The sequence below is a fragment of the Peromyscus maniculatus genome, chromosome 7 (genome assembly GCF_049852395.1).
Source record: "Peromyscus maniculatus bairdii isolate BWxNUB_F1_BW_parent chromosome 7, HU_Pman_BW_mat_3.1, whole genome shotgun sequence".
NCBI lineage: Eukaryota > Metazoa > Chordata > Mammalia > Rodentia > Cricetidae > Peromyscus > Peromyscus maniculatus.
Genome location: NC_134858.1, coordinates 120620859 through 120638267, shown reverse-complemented (window position 1 = coordinate 120638267; position 17409 = coordinate 120620859). Strand labels below are relative to the sequence as shown.

The 17409-nt window shown below is 40.9% G+C and overlaps 1 protein-coding gene and 1 pseudogene across 5 annotated transcripts in view; both read right to left on the bottom strand.

Moving 5' to 3' along the window:
* Positions 1-17409, bottom strand: part of Tcaim (T cell activation inhibitor, mitochondrial) — a 33074-nt gene that overhangs the window by 11096 nt on the left and 4569 nt on the right. For 4 of the 5 annotated variants that reach the window (XM_006982879.4, XM_042281957.2, XM_042281956.2 and 1 more), the window contains exons 4-7: positions 16649-16784; positions 12790-12946; positions 7513-7765; positions 657-779 (exon numbers count right to left, since the gene is read on the bottom strand). In XM_006982879.4, the coding sequence (XP_006982941.1) occupies positions 657-779; positions 7513-7765; positions 12790-12946; positions 16649-16784 (669 nt within the window). Of the gene's footprint in view, positions 1-656; positions 780-7512; positions 7766-12789; positions 12947-16648; positions 16785-17409 lie in introns of those variants that run through there. The other variant, XM_076575523.1, reaches the window with a different exon arrangement.
* LOC121831261 (U1 spliceosomal RNA) lies at positions 11493-11647 on the bottom strand (annotated as a pseudogene).

Sequence of the window (17409 nt, the reverse complement as noted above, 5' to 3'; positions counted from 1 at the left end):
ACTTTACTTACTGTTTTTTTTTTTTTTTTAATTAAAAACATTTTTTGAGACAAGGTTCTCATTAGGTCCAGGTTAGTCTGAAACTTGTTATATAGCCAAAGAAGACCTTCGTCTTCTGATAATTCTGTCTCTGCCTCTTTAATGATATGATTTATAGGTGTGCACCACCATACCCAGTTTTTGTGGAACCCAGGGCCCAGTGTGTACTAAGTAAGCACTTTATTAACTGATCTACATTCATTCCTGCATATTTGAATGTGTGTACTAGTGTGAAGGTCTGAATGAGAAAGGCCTTTATAGGCTCATATGTTTGAATGGTTGTTCACTAGTTGGTGGAATTATTTGAGAAAGATTGGGAGGTATGGCCTTGTTGGAGGTGGTGTGCCACTGGGGACAGGCTTTGAGGTTTAAAAAGCCCAGGACATTCCTAGTGAGCGCCCCCTCTCTGCCTCATGGTTGTCTCAACATCTAAGCTCTCAGCTACTGCTCCAGCACCAAGCCTGTTTGTGTCAAGCTCCCCACCATGATGGTCATGGACTCACTCTCTAAACTTTAAGTAAGCTCCCAATTAGATGTTTTCTTTTGTAAATTGTCTTGGTCATGGTGTCTCTTTATAGAAATAGGATAGTAACTTAGACAACTGGATAGTTTATTACCTGATATCTGAAAGTTGCAGAAGCTCAGATAGTTCATTCTTCAGACGATCCAGCTCCTTCCTAAGTGGCAAACTGTTCTTCAGCTTTTTAACAGCAATTTTCCCATTGCTACCTAGCCAGGACCTAGACCAAAACCAGAGATAAACTCTTTACCTTCCTTCCAGTACAGCACACAGGTGGCTGGAGATGGAGGCCAGCAGCACATGCCTAGAGCAAGTTAGGCCCTAGCTCCATCCCTAGGACAGCAAACAAAAATAGAACTAACCACCAACAGTCCAACAGTCCTAAACACACACCTTAAACCACTCCACTGTTAACCTGAGTTTTCAGGCAGGCCCTTACTACTACTACTACTACTACTACTACTACTACTACTACTACTTCTTCTTCTTCTTCTTCTTCTTCTTCTTCTTCTTCTTCTTCTTCTTCTTCTTCTTCTTCTTCTTCTTCTTCTCCTCCTCCTCCTCCTCCTCCTCCTCCTCCTCCTCCTCCTCCTCCTTCTTCTTCTTCTTCTAAATAATTCATTTAACTTTATTTTATGTGCATTGGTGTGAAGATGTCAGATCCCCTGGACCTGGAGTTACAGACAGTTGTGAGCTGCTATATGGGTGCTGGGAATTGAACATGGGTCCTCTGGAAGAGCAGCTATGTTCTTAACTGCTGAACCATCTCTCCAGCCTCCAAGATCTTCACTTTTTTTTTTTTTTTTAAAGATTTATTTATTTATTAAGCATACAGTATCCTGCCAGCGCGTATCCCTGCAGGCCAGAAGAGGGCACCAGATCTCATTACATATGGTTGTGAGTCACCATGTGGTTGCTGGGAATTGAACTCAGGACCTCCAGAAGAACAGCCAATGCTCTTAACCACTGAGCCATCTCTCCAGCCCCAGATCTTCACTTCTAACAATACTTCAAGAGGCTGCCTACCCTTGCTGGGTCATGTTACAATTATGGCAGCTTCTTTCAAGTATTTCCTCAATTAAAGAATGGTTTGAGGATTAGAGCAGGGTGGCTCTCAGAAGGAGCATCCAGAGCACAGTACTGCCTCCCTGGACGATGTCTCCTGCTGTCCTAAGACCAGTCAGACACAGGCATGCTTGTTACTGCCTGCAGTCTTTGACTCTCCAAAGGAGTCTAGAGAAATAAGATACCTGGGTGGAGTCTGGGGGGTGGAGGGATGAAAAAGTAGTATATGCAGTGTGTGTGTGTGAGTGTGTGTGTGTGTGAGTGTGTTCACACAGAATGAGGTGACTGAGCCAAGGGAAACGTAGCAGATGTGGGAGTAGGTGGGCCTCTGGCATGCCTGTGCAAAAGAAAGCTCCAGGAGAGGAGAGAAACAACCTCCCCGCCCCCAGACAGGGTTTCTCTGTGTAGTTTTGATGCCTGTCCTGGATCTCGCTCTGTAGACCAGGCTGGCCTCGAACTCAGAGATCCGCCTGGCTCTGCCTCCCGAGTGCTGGGATTAAAGGTGGTGCACTACCACTGCCTGGTGGGAGAAACAATTTAAAGAGTAAATAGAGCACTCATGCAGCTCCTCATGGGGATGCCTGAGAAATTGTGGGATACGTCCATGATACCATGCAATAAAAGCCATGCTAAAGAGAGCTCAAATTTGCCTGACAAAGCCTTTAGACAGAAGATGATTCAATCAACCATTTTAGAGTGAGCTGAAGCATTAAGATGTATCAAGTTTACAACTTGCAAAACAATGAAGTCATTATGAGTTTATCAAACAAACATTTATCCCAAATAACCAGTATGGAGTTGTGCTGGGAACACAGGGAAGATAACGTCTTCATTGTAAAAGAAGACTTACCTAAAAGGAGAACAGAGTATCAGAAACAAAGAGGGCTCAGGAATTAATTTCAGCTGGAAGGTCCTATACAATGGGCGTGTGGACCTAAATCTGAGGCATTTGGTTAATAAGGGAGGGTGTGCCTATCATGCAAGGGCATATGGATCTATAGATAATGAGATCCAAACAGATGGTTCTGCAGAGGGGAGGACCTGAGGCACAATGAAAGGGAAGAGGGGAAAGACCACGAAGGGTTTTGCATGGCAAAATGAGAAATTGGGTCCTTACGGCTACGTAAATGTGCTCATTATTTTTTGATTCATTACTTGGCATATCAATTAATCCTGCTCACACCCCCTTTTAAGACTAGGTTCCCAAATCAGGCATACTAGCATAAGCCTTTAATCCCAGCACTCGGGAGGCAGAGGCAGGAAGATCTCTGTGAGTTCAAGGCCAGCCTGGTCTACAGAGTGAGTTCTAGAACAGCCAGGGCTACACAGAGAAACCCTGTCTCAAAAAAAAAAAAGAATACTGGTTGCAGGCTGTGCATATTGGCACATTTTTAATTTCTGGAGGGCAAGGCAGTTGGATCTCTGGAAGTGCAAGGCCAGCTTGAAATGCACAGAGAGTTCTAGTCTAGCCCAGGGTAACCAGTGAGACCCTGTCTCAAAAAACAAAACAAAAGCAAAAGTACAGGTATCATAAATCTAGTGTCAGCTTGAGGACACTCAGTCTACACTGCAGTCACTTTCAGGGTTCCTTGTTTGCAGTGTTGTCTTCTCTCATGTTTCCTGGCCTGGACCCTCTGTCATAAAATTACTCTTGCTTAAAGCTACACTCAAACTCCATAAAGCATAATAATGGGTTCATGTAAGTCCCTGAGATATCAATGTTCTAACCATGTAAAGGCCTTTTCCTTTGTATATATAATGTTAACTACCTACCACAATGCTATGTCATTATTAATTTCATCCATGAAGCTAAGAAAGAGTCTAATGACAGGCTCACTACCACGTCACGACAAATAGCTACTGACAACTGGACTGATTAATAGTGATCAATTTTCCCTGACTTTAATTCCTGAAACAGTAGTTTACAAAGCTGCTCTCTTCCTTAAGGTACAGAGTAAGCCACAAGAGTCTGAATGGAAAACAAAGCATGCTTTGAAGAAGTCAAGAATCCACAGCAGCACTGGGTGGTGCGCACCTTTAATCCCAGCATTTGGAGGCAGAGCCAGGCGGATCTCTGTGAGTTTGAGGCTAACTGGGCTACAGAGTGAGTTCCAGGAAAGGTACAAAGCTCCACAGAGAAACCCTGTCTTGAAGAAAAAAAAAGAAAAAAAAGAAAGAATCCACAGCAGAGTGGTTCATCTAGACACAGGCATATTCTGAGGTAGTGTATTCTTGCAAAACCCAACAGATGTTTTTAGTAAATGCTAAGGAAGTTAATGAGAGTACTCTAACCTCATGATAGCCCTTTCACTGCTAAGTCACGGCAGACTGCACTGACCACATTTCCACGTGACACTCTGAATTTGCTAGGCTGACCATAGCCCACCACATTGTATTCCAACCAAGATTTACTTTGTTTTCCTAGTGTTCTTCCACTGAGCCACACCTCCCATCTCCATATTTATTCCATAGTTTTAAAATTCACGTCATTAAAGGTATTGGGTGGGTTCTGTGAACACAAGTGCAGGTTAGTGCTCATCGGTGATGGGCACATTCCCTATTCTTGAGAACTCACTATCTAGAAAAATGCAATAAAACAAAGTCTATCAGATTAAAGAAGGGATTTTGTTGAATATTTAGATGAAGAGATTATGAAAAACCAGCTTACATAAGAAACCTTGGAGAATATTGCTGAATTATCTTTTTCTAGTTCCAGTCATTGTTTTGTCACCTAGCTAACTTAGTTCAGGGTCCCTGGGACAATCTTTAAACAACGAATGTTCACTCGGCCTAGGTCTGAAATCTTTAGTACTTTATCCGTAAGCCCCTAGCTTGAGTAAGGTCCAACATCGTCACTTTTGCTTTTGTCTTGAATTAAACAATCTAATTTTTCCATATCCTTTAGGCCAGGTACTCCCAGCACTGTGTTGGCCTTGACAGAGGTCAAGGTAAGCAAACAGCATCCTCTTAAGGTGTATGCAGACTTCTGGGCAGCTGAACCATTGTGCTGAGTGCACATGCACAGCTGTCTGTGTCCACTGTCCCTTCTGGATTGCTAAGCTAGCACCTGTATGCGCCAATTCCCACCCTATATCACTGCCCTTCACGTCTACCCTCACTTCCTGCTGCCTCATCCCTTCTGCTCCATCATTAAATCATTACTCCCAAATCTCCATCTTCCTCTAGCTTGTTTCCAGAAAGGAATCTAGACAATGGAGCATACTGTTTGACTCTCAGTCATGAACACAGACAAGTATCACAGCTAGACTCCTGTCTCAGCCGCACACTTGTCTCCCTTTCTGCTACCTTCCTCTGAACCTTGTGGGGGATGTCGCTAGATGACAACAGCTGTGGCGGGCCACAAGAATCTATCACAGAGATTCAGCTGTGTATTAAAGCTGTACTTTGACCGGCCAAGGGTCTGTCAAAAGGCAAGCCATTTATTATGAATATTTGGTGTTATCTACCCTTTAATATTTCAGCTGTCTTCTGCTATAAAATTCTTGCATGCCCAAATTTTCCCAGACCAATTGGCAAACAGTTCAGCTCCTCAGACCTGCTGAACTTCTAGGTAACTAGTTTCCCTGCTGAAGCCTACTTGGATAAGGTCAGGTAGGCAAAGACAAGCTGGCAGGAGATGCATAGCTTTGTTTCTTGTGCAAATGAAGCTCAGATCATCCCCTCACCTTGAGGCCTAGTGGCTCTCCAGAGCAACTGACTGAGAACAAAAGAAATTTTTACATATTAAGGTGGAAGGTAGAGCAACATTCCTGAGGAGGCAGAGAACCAAGGGGCCAGGAAAAGAAAAACAGGCATTTTTCTGTAGAGTGGACAGAATGGCATGACCAGGGAGAAGAGAAGATCACAGAGGTAAGGTAGATGGTAAGACAGAACTCTTGAGCCAGGAGTATAGAGCAAGTAGATAGAGATGGAAGGAGAAGAAACAGGACGAAGATGAGGCGGGAAGCATAAGAGCTTAGTCATTAGCAGGACTATGAGAGGACAGTAAATGAGGGGACAAAGAGGAACTGAGTGTCAGGATGGAACAGAAGCTATGGAGACAGGATTTTATCCCAGAGAAATAAAGTACAGATACAGAGATTGGCATATCTAGATTTATTCTTGTCCTGAATGCCTGATGGAGCTGTAGCTGAATAAATGGAATTTTATCTTAGAGGAATAAAGTTAACAGACATAAGAGCATAGTGTTCGTAGATTTTTTTCCCCCCTCAGATATCCCACACCGGATATAGTGTTGTCCCCGGACCCTGGGTAATTCATAAACAGCTCTTGTATTAGAACAGATAATACACCGGAGGTTCAGTGGCAATGGACAGCAAACAGAAATGTCTTAGGTTATGGTCAGTTACTGGCTTCTTTGAATACAATCACTGAAACGGAATGGGACTTCCTTTAAGGAATCTATTAAAAAAAAAGCATTAGGATTAACTGAGTGGCAGATGCCTTGAATTTAACCACTAGAAGTTAGAGGCAGACAGATCTTTATGACTTTGAAGCCAGGCTGGTCTACATAGTGAGTTCTAGGCCAGCCATGGCTACAGAGTGTAGCCTGTCTAGAAACACAAACAAACAGCTAGATAGTGATGGCACATGCCTACAGAGGCAGGAAGATCTTTGTGAGTTCAAGGCCAGCCTGGTCTACAGAGTGAGTTCCAGGAAGGCTCCAAAGTTACACAGAGAAACCTTGTCTTGAAAAAACAAAAACAAAACAAAACACAAAAAAGAAAACAAACAAACCCAAAAGTACCAAACTGCTATGTTAAAATAACCAATGATAATATATTGATGAATATCATTTGTCTTTTTACTTTACAAAATGGGCTCATATTGTGCATAGTGTTTTATAACCAGCTTTTTATACTTAACATTACATTATGAACCTCTGTCCCAATGAAAAAACAAGTACAAAACCATAAGTTATCAAAATATTAATGGCAGCTTACTAAATTAAGTATGCCAAATATTTCATACATATATACAGAGAGAGAGAGAGAGAGAGAGAGAGAGAAAGGGAGAGAGAAAGGGAGAGAGAAAGGGAGAGAGACAGGGTCTCATTATGTAGCCCTGGCTGGCCTTGAACTCACAGAGATTCTCCTGCCTCTGTTTCCCAAATGCTGAGATTAAAGGAAAGCACTATACATCCTACTCATATGCAGGTTTTAGAATTTAAAAAATTCTTTTACAGTCATTTATTGAAGATGATATTTTATGATTTCTTTCCTATCTATCTATCTATCTATCTATCTATCTATCTATCTATCTATCTATCTGTTTATTTTGAGACAGGGATTCATTATGCATCCCAGACTGGCCTGCCTTGATCTTTTCTTCCTGACTGCCTTCCAAAGGCTGAGATTACAGCCATGTGTCACAACAACTGCTGTGTTTTTCTGTAAGTATGAATTATTAAATTTAATCACCTTTGAACCCTCCAAATAGACTGGAAATGCCCAATGTGTAAAGAATTGATTAAAAAAACTTGTATCTTGGGACTGGAGAGATGGCTCAGAGGTTAAGAGTATTGACTGCTCTTCCAGAGGACCCGGTTCAATTCCCAGCATGGCAACTCACAACTGCCTGTAACTCCAGTCCCAGGGGATCTGACACCTTCACACTAATGCACATTAAATCAAGTTAAATAAATTATTAAAAAAAAAAAACAGAACAAAAAACATATCTCTTGCATGTACGGTATTAAACAATAACAAAAAATGGAGGTATTTTTGCAACTTTAAGCAAGAAACATGAAATACCTTTTCTCATGGCTTCTGTATCAAATATATTACTAAAATTTCTTTTCCTAGAAAATCAGAACTACATTTAAATACGAACTATATGAGGCTTTTTAAATAAAACTTTTTACTTACATTAGGGTTGTTTCCACTCTTGAGACATGTTCAAGGTCTTCGTCAGGGTCCTTGAACCCAGTAAAGGAATAATAGGATCTATGCCATTTGATGGGTCTGTCAGGCATCCCTATAGCTTCCTTGAGAGGCTGGGAATGCACATTAGTGTTCAAGCTTTGGATGTGTTCAACAGACAAACTGCAGGAGTTGAGAATATACAATACTGTGCTTAGCAGATCGCTGGTGTGCAAAGTAAATCTGACTGCCCGAAATCCTAGAGAATATAATTCCCCAAACAATTAATACAGATGATTACTTGTTTTACCTTAGAATCATTTTTCATGAGACAATTAACAAATTAAAATCTTTAAAAATATTTTATTATCCATTAAAATTCACCCCAGCAAATGGAAAACCGCTTCTATAGCAGCATTTTCATCTTCATGGATTCCTTTCTAGTTTGGCACCAGTGAGTACACTCACCCTAGCTGAGATGGGGATGGAGACTCTTTCCAGTGCTGCCCATGAATCTTGTCACTAAAGAGAGGGAAGTGCTCCCATGTCCATCACAAATCTTCTAGCAGACAGAAGGTCACATAGGGACACCTGCATTGGCAGTGCATGCTAGGGGAAGGCCCAGGCTATGTCTACCTAGTGTTGATGGTCACAGAAACTCACCTTTAAAATTTTTTTAAAATTTATTTTACGTGTGCGTGCGTGCGTGCGTGCGTGTGTGTGTGTTATGGGTGTGTGTGTGCGTGTGTGCATGTATGTATGTATGATGTAAGTGCACCATATGTGTGCCTGGTACACAGAGAGGCCAGAAGAGGGTGTCAGATCCCCTGGAACCGGAGTTACAGATTGCTGTGAACTGCCATGTGGGTTTTTGGAATTGAACTCAGGTCCTCTGGAAGAGCAGCCAGTGCTTTTAACCACTGAACCATCTCTCCAGGCCCAACCTCCAACTTTTAAATGTAGCTTGAAAATTACATAAGGGAGCTGGAAATATAGTTAGTTCAGTGGCAGAGTTCTTGCCTAGAATGCATGAGGCCCTAGGTTTGGTTCATAGCCCCAACAAAAAAATAAAATTCTATTAAGTATTATTATTATTTTGGACAAGGTCTAACTATGTAGCCCTGGCTGGCCTCAAACTCACAGATACATGCCTGCCTCTGCCTCCTGAGTGCTGGGATTTAAGGTGTGTGCTATGACTCTGGGCTACAAATACTTTATAAGCACATGCTCATTGTAAAGTTTCATACACATACACATGAGTAAAAGTCTATTAACAGGTATATAATCTCATACCTTTACTAGATATAAATAACCATTGTTAACAGTTGGTACATAGTCTTCAAACAACATATATTAAATAGGTAGCTAACTGCACATGTGGATACTCACAATTAAAATAATTAAAACTAAGCTGGGCATGGTGATACAGGCCTGTAATTCCAGCTTTTGGGAGAGGTGGAGGTAGATGGATTGGGACTTCAAAGTTATCCTTAGCTATGTAGTGAGTTTGAGGTCAGCCTGGGCCAAGAAACTTTTACTCAAAACAATAAAACCAACCCTGTTTTCCCCTGTCCCTACAAATCCACCAACACCACTACTACAAAAACATTTAAATAAAACTTAAAGGGCTGGAGAGATGGCTCAATGGTTAAGAGAATTACCTACTCTTCCAGAGGACTCAGATTCAATTCCCAGCACTCACATGGCAGTTAACTATTGTTTATAACTCCAAGATCTGACACCCTGACACAGACATACATGCAGGCAAAACTCCAATGTAAATAAATAAATAAAAATAAATAAATTATTAAAAAAAGTAAATAAATAAAACTTAAAATCCAGTTCCTTGATCACATGAGCAACCTTTCAAATACTCAACAGTCACATGGTTAATGCTCGCCATACTTGAGGGTCCATCTGTGGGATACTTACTTTCCTCATACAAACCCTCTTGGACAGTGCTGGTCTAAACCTTTTCTATACACTTCTCTGAACTGTGTATGACTAATGCTTATGTGTTTCTATAAACATACACCCATTCATTTTAAATTGTTCCTTTTAGTACAGATGGTATCATTATGGATCTCTTATCCATATGTGAACCTTTTACCACTTAACTTGGTGTCCTTTTGATGAACCAGGCTAACTCCATCTTAAAATTAAAAGCTATCATGTTATAAGGTCAAAATAAGTTCATTTCTGTTTTCTGTAAAACTTGGGTTTGACTGTGGATTGATCCATTTTTCTGGAATTTAACATGTTCCACACCCTATACTCTGATACCTCCACCCTGATAAAAATATTCTGCCAAATAATTTTGAGATGTTCAACCAACTTCCTACATAAGCCAATATCTCAGTATCTCTCAACCCTTTGAAAGCCAATGCCTTGCAAATTTGGGGCTACAAAAACCCTACTTCCTCCTATATTCAATGCCATTTTTTCAAACCCTGCTTTAGGGAGAGAGCCCTGACTAACAGAAAATAAAGCTTGCTTAATTTGACCAAAAACATTTGGGTTGGGGATTGAAACTAGGGCCTCACACTTAGACAAGTGCTTCACACATGAGTGCTGTTATTCCCAGCTGTGGTGATAGTGTTCCCCAAAATATTGTGTACCCTAATAAACTTATCTGGGGTAGAGAACAGAACAGCCACTAGATACAGAGGCCAGAAAATGGTGGCACACACACCTTTAATCCTAGCATTCTGAAGGCAGAGATCCATCTGGATCTCTGTGAGTTCAAAGCCACACTGGAAACAGCCAGGCATGGTGACACACGCCTTAATCCCAGGAAGTGATGTCAGGAAGCAGAAAGGTATATAAGCCGTGAGGACCAGAAACTAGAAGCTTTTGGCTGGTTAAGCTTTCAGGATTTTTTTTTTTTTTAAGATTTATTTATTTATTATGTATACAGAAGAGGGCGCCAGATCTCATTACAGATGGTTGTGAGCCACCATGTGGTTGCTGGGAATTGAACTCAGGACCTCTGGAAGAGCAGTTAGTGCTCTTAACCTCTGAGCCATCTCTCCAGCCCCAGCTTTCAAGATTTTAGCAGCAGTTCATCTGAGATCAATTTGGATGAGGACTCAGAGGCTTCCAGTTTGAGGAAACAGGATCAGCTGAGGAATTGGCCAGGTGAGGTTAGCTGTGGCCTGTTCTGTTTCTCTGATCTTCCAGCGTTCACCAATAACTGGCACTGGGTTTGATTTTACTAATAAGAATTTTTAAGATTCGTGCTACACCCAGCCCCATATAAACTTCTAGATCGTACCGTGTTATGATCTCAAAAGGAATCCTAATGATCTAAAGGACATGTCCTATCGTACTGGACAGCAGCCTGTGTCATAGATGCGGTAATCAATGAATAGATAAGCTAAAATGGAAATCTGTGTGACAGTCCTGGCTGTCCTGGAACTCAAGTTGTAGACCAGGCTGTCCTCAAGTTCACAGAGATCCTCCTGCCTCTGCCTCCTAGTGTGGGATGGGAGGTGTGGGCCCCATGCCTGGCTGGCAGGAGCACTGTACTATGTGCAGACATCATCAGTGTAACAAGGTCAGCAGTAAGCAGAGCAGCACCTGATCATTTCAGTTTGCTTTTTTTTTTTTTAATTGTTATTTGAGCTGTAGACTATTTTGTAAGGGAGACATTCTGATTTCTTTTGGTGTATAAAAATGCTTTACATATTAACACTCTCTGTAACCTAGGCTGGTCTGGAACCCACAACCCTCCTTTCTCAGGCTCCCCACGCTGGGACCCTGGCACTACTGTTCCTGGCTATTTTGAATAAAATCCAGAGTCGGATGGGAGAAACTGCCGAGAAAAAGAATCTGTGACTTTTGACCTCCATTATCAATCATGGGAGAATAAAGGACAAGAAAAAATACATTTTCAAATGCTAGTCCTTAGGCTGGATGGCAAGCCATCTTTAACATGAAGAGAGAAGTTTTCATTTTTGTTCTTTAATTTTTTTTTTTTATTCATTAAGGGGAGAGCTCGAATGCAGCCCCCCATTACCACAAATTATGGAGTTGATTTTCTTGAATTTGAGGAAATCACAGGGTCAACACACTCAGAAGGCAATAGATGAGCCTTACCCTGGGAAAACCACCTTCCTGATCATGGAATCTCTCCTGATCTTGAGATGGAGCCCTTCCTTTCCATCTGAGGTTCTGAGGGACTATCAAGGGTTTTCTACACAATGTTGCAAATCTCATTTTAATAATCAAAGATAGAGTCAGGAATCACAGGCAGAATTGTAAGTATTTTCTATGTCTCAAAGACCTATTAAAATCAGTGAATCTTTAAATTATTTAAAAGTCTTTTAAAAATAAAGTAATTTCCTCAAGGATAACCAAGTGGACAGATATTTCAAGAAGGGACAGGGCAGGCTTTTAATTTTATTTATTTATTTTTTAAAGGCAGAGTCTTGTTATGTAGCGTAGCCTAGCCTCTAACTGGTAGTAATTCTCCTGCCTTAGCCTCCTGAGTGCTAACATATCCAGCCCTTCACAATTTTTTTTTGTCTGTTTTTAAGCTAGGATCTTGCTCTGACTATCCAGGCTGGCTGCAAACTCAGTCTTCCTGCATCAGTTTCCAAGGACTAGGGTTATAGGTATGTACCCACAGCTAGAGGTCTATCTGTCAACCTTACTACTTCTTGATGCAATCAGTGAAAGCAGGTGCTTAGAATGAAGGCTGTGTAGAAACAGCATCTGGTAGAAGTTTAGAGACTTGAGTTCAAGACCTTACTCTATCTCTGTAGTCTTTGAATGTAGGGCAGGTATCACTAGGTCACAAATAGTTAAACATTTCTACCCTCACAGGAACAGTAAGAGAAGGAATACTGTAGATTTCAAAATACTAACAGGCATGCCTAACACCCAGACGAACACTGAATTTGGAAGGTCATAAATAGGAATACTTCAGGGTTTCTGTTGTTTTGATACGGGGTGCCACTATATAGTTTGGCTATACACCATCATGGCTGTCCTGGAACTCACTACGTAAACCAGGCTGGCCTCAAACTCACAGAGATCCACCTGCCTCTCCCTCTCACGTACTGAGATTAAAGGCATGAATCCTAACACTTGGCTGGAATACTTCAGGAAAAAAAAAAATGGTTAAACATATGTAGCTAGGAACAGAATCTAATTCTAGGAAAGCAATTATATGATATTTTTCAACAATCAAGGCTTTAATCCAAAGGTATTCTGGCAATGTCAGAATTAATGAACATTTCACACGAAGCTGGCAAGGGACACAATATAAATAAAACGTACCTGAAGTACTGACAGGCTCCTGGCCTTCAGAAGAGTTCTGGGCTGCTTTTTCTCTTATATAAAATGTAAGCTGAGTTGGTTTCAGAGACTTGAAGCCTGGTTTCTGGAGATTTTCTAAGTAGACACTTAATCTCTTAAGAGAATTTTCATTGATTTCCTAGGGGAAAAAAATTAAGGGCATTTACATGTGAATAAAGAAAGAAGAAATTATTTGTGGTCTTCAAGTATATTGAAGATATTAAATAATCTACTCTTAAAAATGTTGGGATAACCTGGCATAGTGGCACATTTCTTTAATTCCAGCACTTGGAGGCAGAAGCAGTGAAGAGTTTTTGAGTTCAAGGCCAGCCTACAAAGTGATCTACATAATGAGTTCTAGGCTAGTCTCTACAGTGAGACCTTGTCAAAAACAAAAACAAAAAAAAGGTTGAGAACTGGAAGGATGGCTGGCATAGTTCAGGGCACTGACTGCTCTTGCAGAGGACCTGGATTCAGTTCTTAGCACCCACAGGGAAGCTCACAACTTCTTGTAACTCCAGCTCCACGGGATCCAGTGCCCTTTTCTGGCCTCCATGGGCACCTGCACTCCTTCCCCCCAACACGGAAACACACAGACACACACACACACAGACACACACACACACAAACATACACACACACAGACACACAGACAGACGCACAGACACACACAGAGACACATACACACACACAGACAGACACACAGACAGACATACATACACACACAGACACAGAGACACACACACACAGACACACACATAAAGAAATGTTGGGATTTCCTAGCTGTTCGGTAAAAAAGGTTAGCCCCACATCACACTGGAAGGTGAGATACAACATATTACCATGTAAGTATCAGGATAAAAGGTGATTGGATTCCTTCATCACTTAGGAATAGAGCAACTTAGCTATGACTACTCTCCCAAATTAATAATTATAGAATTGGATTTATTATCTCTAATAGTATCTCCATAATAGACCATTGAGGTATATTTTAATAAAAAAAAATAGAAAAACTTTATATATATGTAGTAAGCAAATTCATAAGACAAATAACCAAATAGGAGAAAAATATAGCTAATTTTATAGTAGAGGGATATAATGTGCTCTTTGATGTATATGACAATGGCAACTTCTTGATTACTGGAGTATTACACAGTCCTCAGAAGAGAAGCGTGATAGAGAGAATATAGATGAACAGACATGGAGAGATTTTATAGACAATTGTTAAGAAAGAAGAAATGCTGTTGGTAACAGAATGGCATGAACAATGACTGCTTTTTTTATTATATTAAATTTTTTTTTGTTTGTGTATGTGCAAGTGTGTGCATGTTACAGCAGCATATGTGTGGAGGTCAGAGAACAATTTCTGGGAATCCATTCTTTCTTTCCAATCATGTGGATTCTAGGGACTGAACTCAGGTTGACCACCTTGGGAGTAAACGCCTTTCCTTGGCAGAGCCATCTCACTGGCCTTATTATTATAGTTTTTAAGTCTATTAAGCCTAGGATGGCCTTGAAGTTGAATTTGACTGATCTGCCTGAGTCTCCAAAGTACTGTAAAGATGCACATTTCTAAACCTGGATTAATAACAACTGCTGGTGTTTTTTTGTTTTTTGTTGTTTTTGAGAGAGGTCTCACTATGAAACCCTGGGTGGCCTGGAAATCCCTTGTCAACTAGGCTGACCTTGTCTGCCTGGCCCTGCTGGGATTAAAGGTGTGCATACTTGGCAATAACAACTGCTTTTGATTATTTAAATCTCTCTTTCTAAACACAATGTCTTGAGAGTAGAAATCATTTTGCATATTTGTTTCTAGAACTTATTATATGACATGCTTGGTCAGGAGAATCCCTAAGCAAGTTGGGTACGTTCCTACCCATGCATTAAATCTTGCTGTGTGCAGGGGTGCACTCCTAAAATACCAGCAGTTGGACCATGAGGGCTTGTTTGGAGGTTCCGGTAGGGAACACAGCCACTGGGATACCCTTGACTGTAGAGTCCACCCGGATCAGAGAAAGTCGTCCTTTTAAACCAAGCACCAAGCTTTTGGAGGGAGGTACACAAAGTGGAGTGGAAGGAAAGAGGACCCCTGCCTAACCAGCTAGATCATCTATAGAGTGATAGATATCACATCTAAATTACCCTCACCTCTAATTCCAACCCTTGGGAGTCTGAGGCAAGACAATCAAGTTTGAGATCAACTTGAGTTACACAGTGAGACACTTTCAAAAAACAAAGCAAATGGACGAGATCTTGGTGGCACAAATCCAAAATCCCTTTATTTGGGAAGCTATGGCAGAAGGAAGTCTTGAGTTTGAGTGTAGCCTGAGCCACATAGTGACACCCTCAAAACCTTCAAAATCAAAACCAAACTCTATGCAAAATAAAACCAAAATCTTCAAAGTTACTTTTGATGTTTTCATTTTTGTTAAAAGAAACAATGGAAGGGTAACTCAGAAGTCAATAAAAACAAAGATCTATAGGAAGTGAATAGGAATGGGGTAATGGAAATAGGGACCACAATGAGATTTATTTAATGTATTTAGCTGTGAATTTTGTAATCTAAGTATTAAAAGGAAAAAAACCACACCAGTGGGTGCCAGTGTAAAATCCTGCATTTGGAGCAGGATGCTACAAGCATTTGGAGTTTGAGTCTGTCCTCAGCAGAGGGGCGAGTTTTTGGTGAGCCAGGGAAGAGCCTAGGCTGAGTCGGTATGGTCAGCTGAGTTAGAAGCCTTCATGGAGCCTGCATTTCACTGATGGCAGGAGACAAACAATAAACCTAATAAGTAAGATAGGGCACATGGGAAGGAAAACAGAAACAGAGAAAATACTGATAGGTACGAAGAGGGAACAGTGGAAAGGAAGGTAGCCTGGGAGAGGCTCACTGGAAGGCAGAGGTAAGCCATCTCTAGGATATCTACAAAGACAGTCCAAGCTGAGAGAGCGGTGAGCACAAAGCCTTGGCAAAGAGTACATGCTCAGTCAGAGCACACCAGCTGAAAGAGTACACACAAACACAAATGGTCAGACTTGGAACACTGGGTGAGTAAGAGTCCCCAGAACTACACAGGTTCAGTGGCCTGCTAGGATTCACAGAACTCAGAAAGGCTGTCATGCTCAGGCAAGGCTTACGAAAGCAGAAGGGCTGGCAGTGGACAGGTGCACAGAGCAGAGGGCATGCTCTTGGTTGCTCCACAGTGCAGATTCATAGGCAGATCTTCATCCCCAGTAGTGATGTGCAGCAATGTTCAAGGTGTGCTACCAAGCAGGGATGTTCACTTGAGCCTGGTGCCCAGGGTTTATTATTTCAGGTTAAATCAGGGACCAATGTTAATGAAAACAAAGGGACCAATGAGATAACTCTAATGCTTAGCTCTGTAATATTATCTAATGTTAAAAAATACTGATGGTTCTGAGTTTGCCCCAGGACTTCTGTCAGTTTGTACTCCCTGAGCACAAAGCAGGCATGTCTCCAGGCACTGAACAACACCTGCCTAGGGCACCCTTAGAAGAAAGACTCCTTTTTCTTTCAAGCCTTCCATTTTACTCCAAAAACTAGTACAGAAAACATAATTAGGATACTCTTGAATTTATGTGGCAACTTTATTGTTTATATAATTACAGCTTTGAATAAACAATGGTTTCAATTTCTAACATTACAAATATTTACTAAATTTATTAATTTGAAACTTTATTATTATTTTTCAAGTTAGTATTGCTTCTATGTCAAGCATTACCATGATAGAATAATCCAAACTTACAGAACTTTCTGCATTATATTGGCTCAAAGGTAAATCAACTAGACATATAGACATCAAGTTAGAAAATAAGTGTTTACCCTTTCCCTGGGGTGCTGTCCAAAGAAATCGGGATGAACTGCAAAGTAGAAAGGCCTCAAGGCATTGATGGCTTCTGCTCCTGATAGAGCCCGAGAGCAGTGAAGCCAATGAGGGAGGATCTTCTTCAGGCAGAACCTGTCAGACACAGGGATTATTCTCTGGGACAAGCATGCATCTACCATGCAGCTGACAGCCAACCTAAAAGTACCTAGCAGAGAAAACCCACAGCAACAATACAGAAACTGATTTGCGGCAGTTTGTCTGGTTTCTAAATAGTGGTTGTAAGTTCCTCTAATGCAGAATGAGCAGCAGTAAGTGATAATTTCCCCTTCATGGAGCTGGCTTCACTCCACGACATTTTTCTCCTTGAAGTTCTGTTTTGTTTTCCTTAATTTACACAAATACACCAAAGTGTGTACTCTTGTGTAATGGAGAATATCCTGAGGATCTCAGTACAGAGAGGAAGATGTCCTTTAGTTTGTCCACTCATTACCAGAGTGGAAACACATTCTAAGTAGACAACTTGACATTCTCATTCTTCAATTGTGTCCCAAACTGTCTAGAATGTTCTTAAAGTACTTTTTATTTTACTCAATGAAAATAATACATTTTCTAGCTCAAAGGAAATGACTTATAATTCCTTTATAATTTATAATTTTTGAATATTGCAATTTACATTTTCCATTCTAATTATTCTAAAAATAATAATAATAACAATTGGGCACGCTTTGCAACCTACCAGGTATGCCGAGTCTTTGGA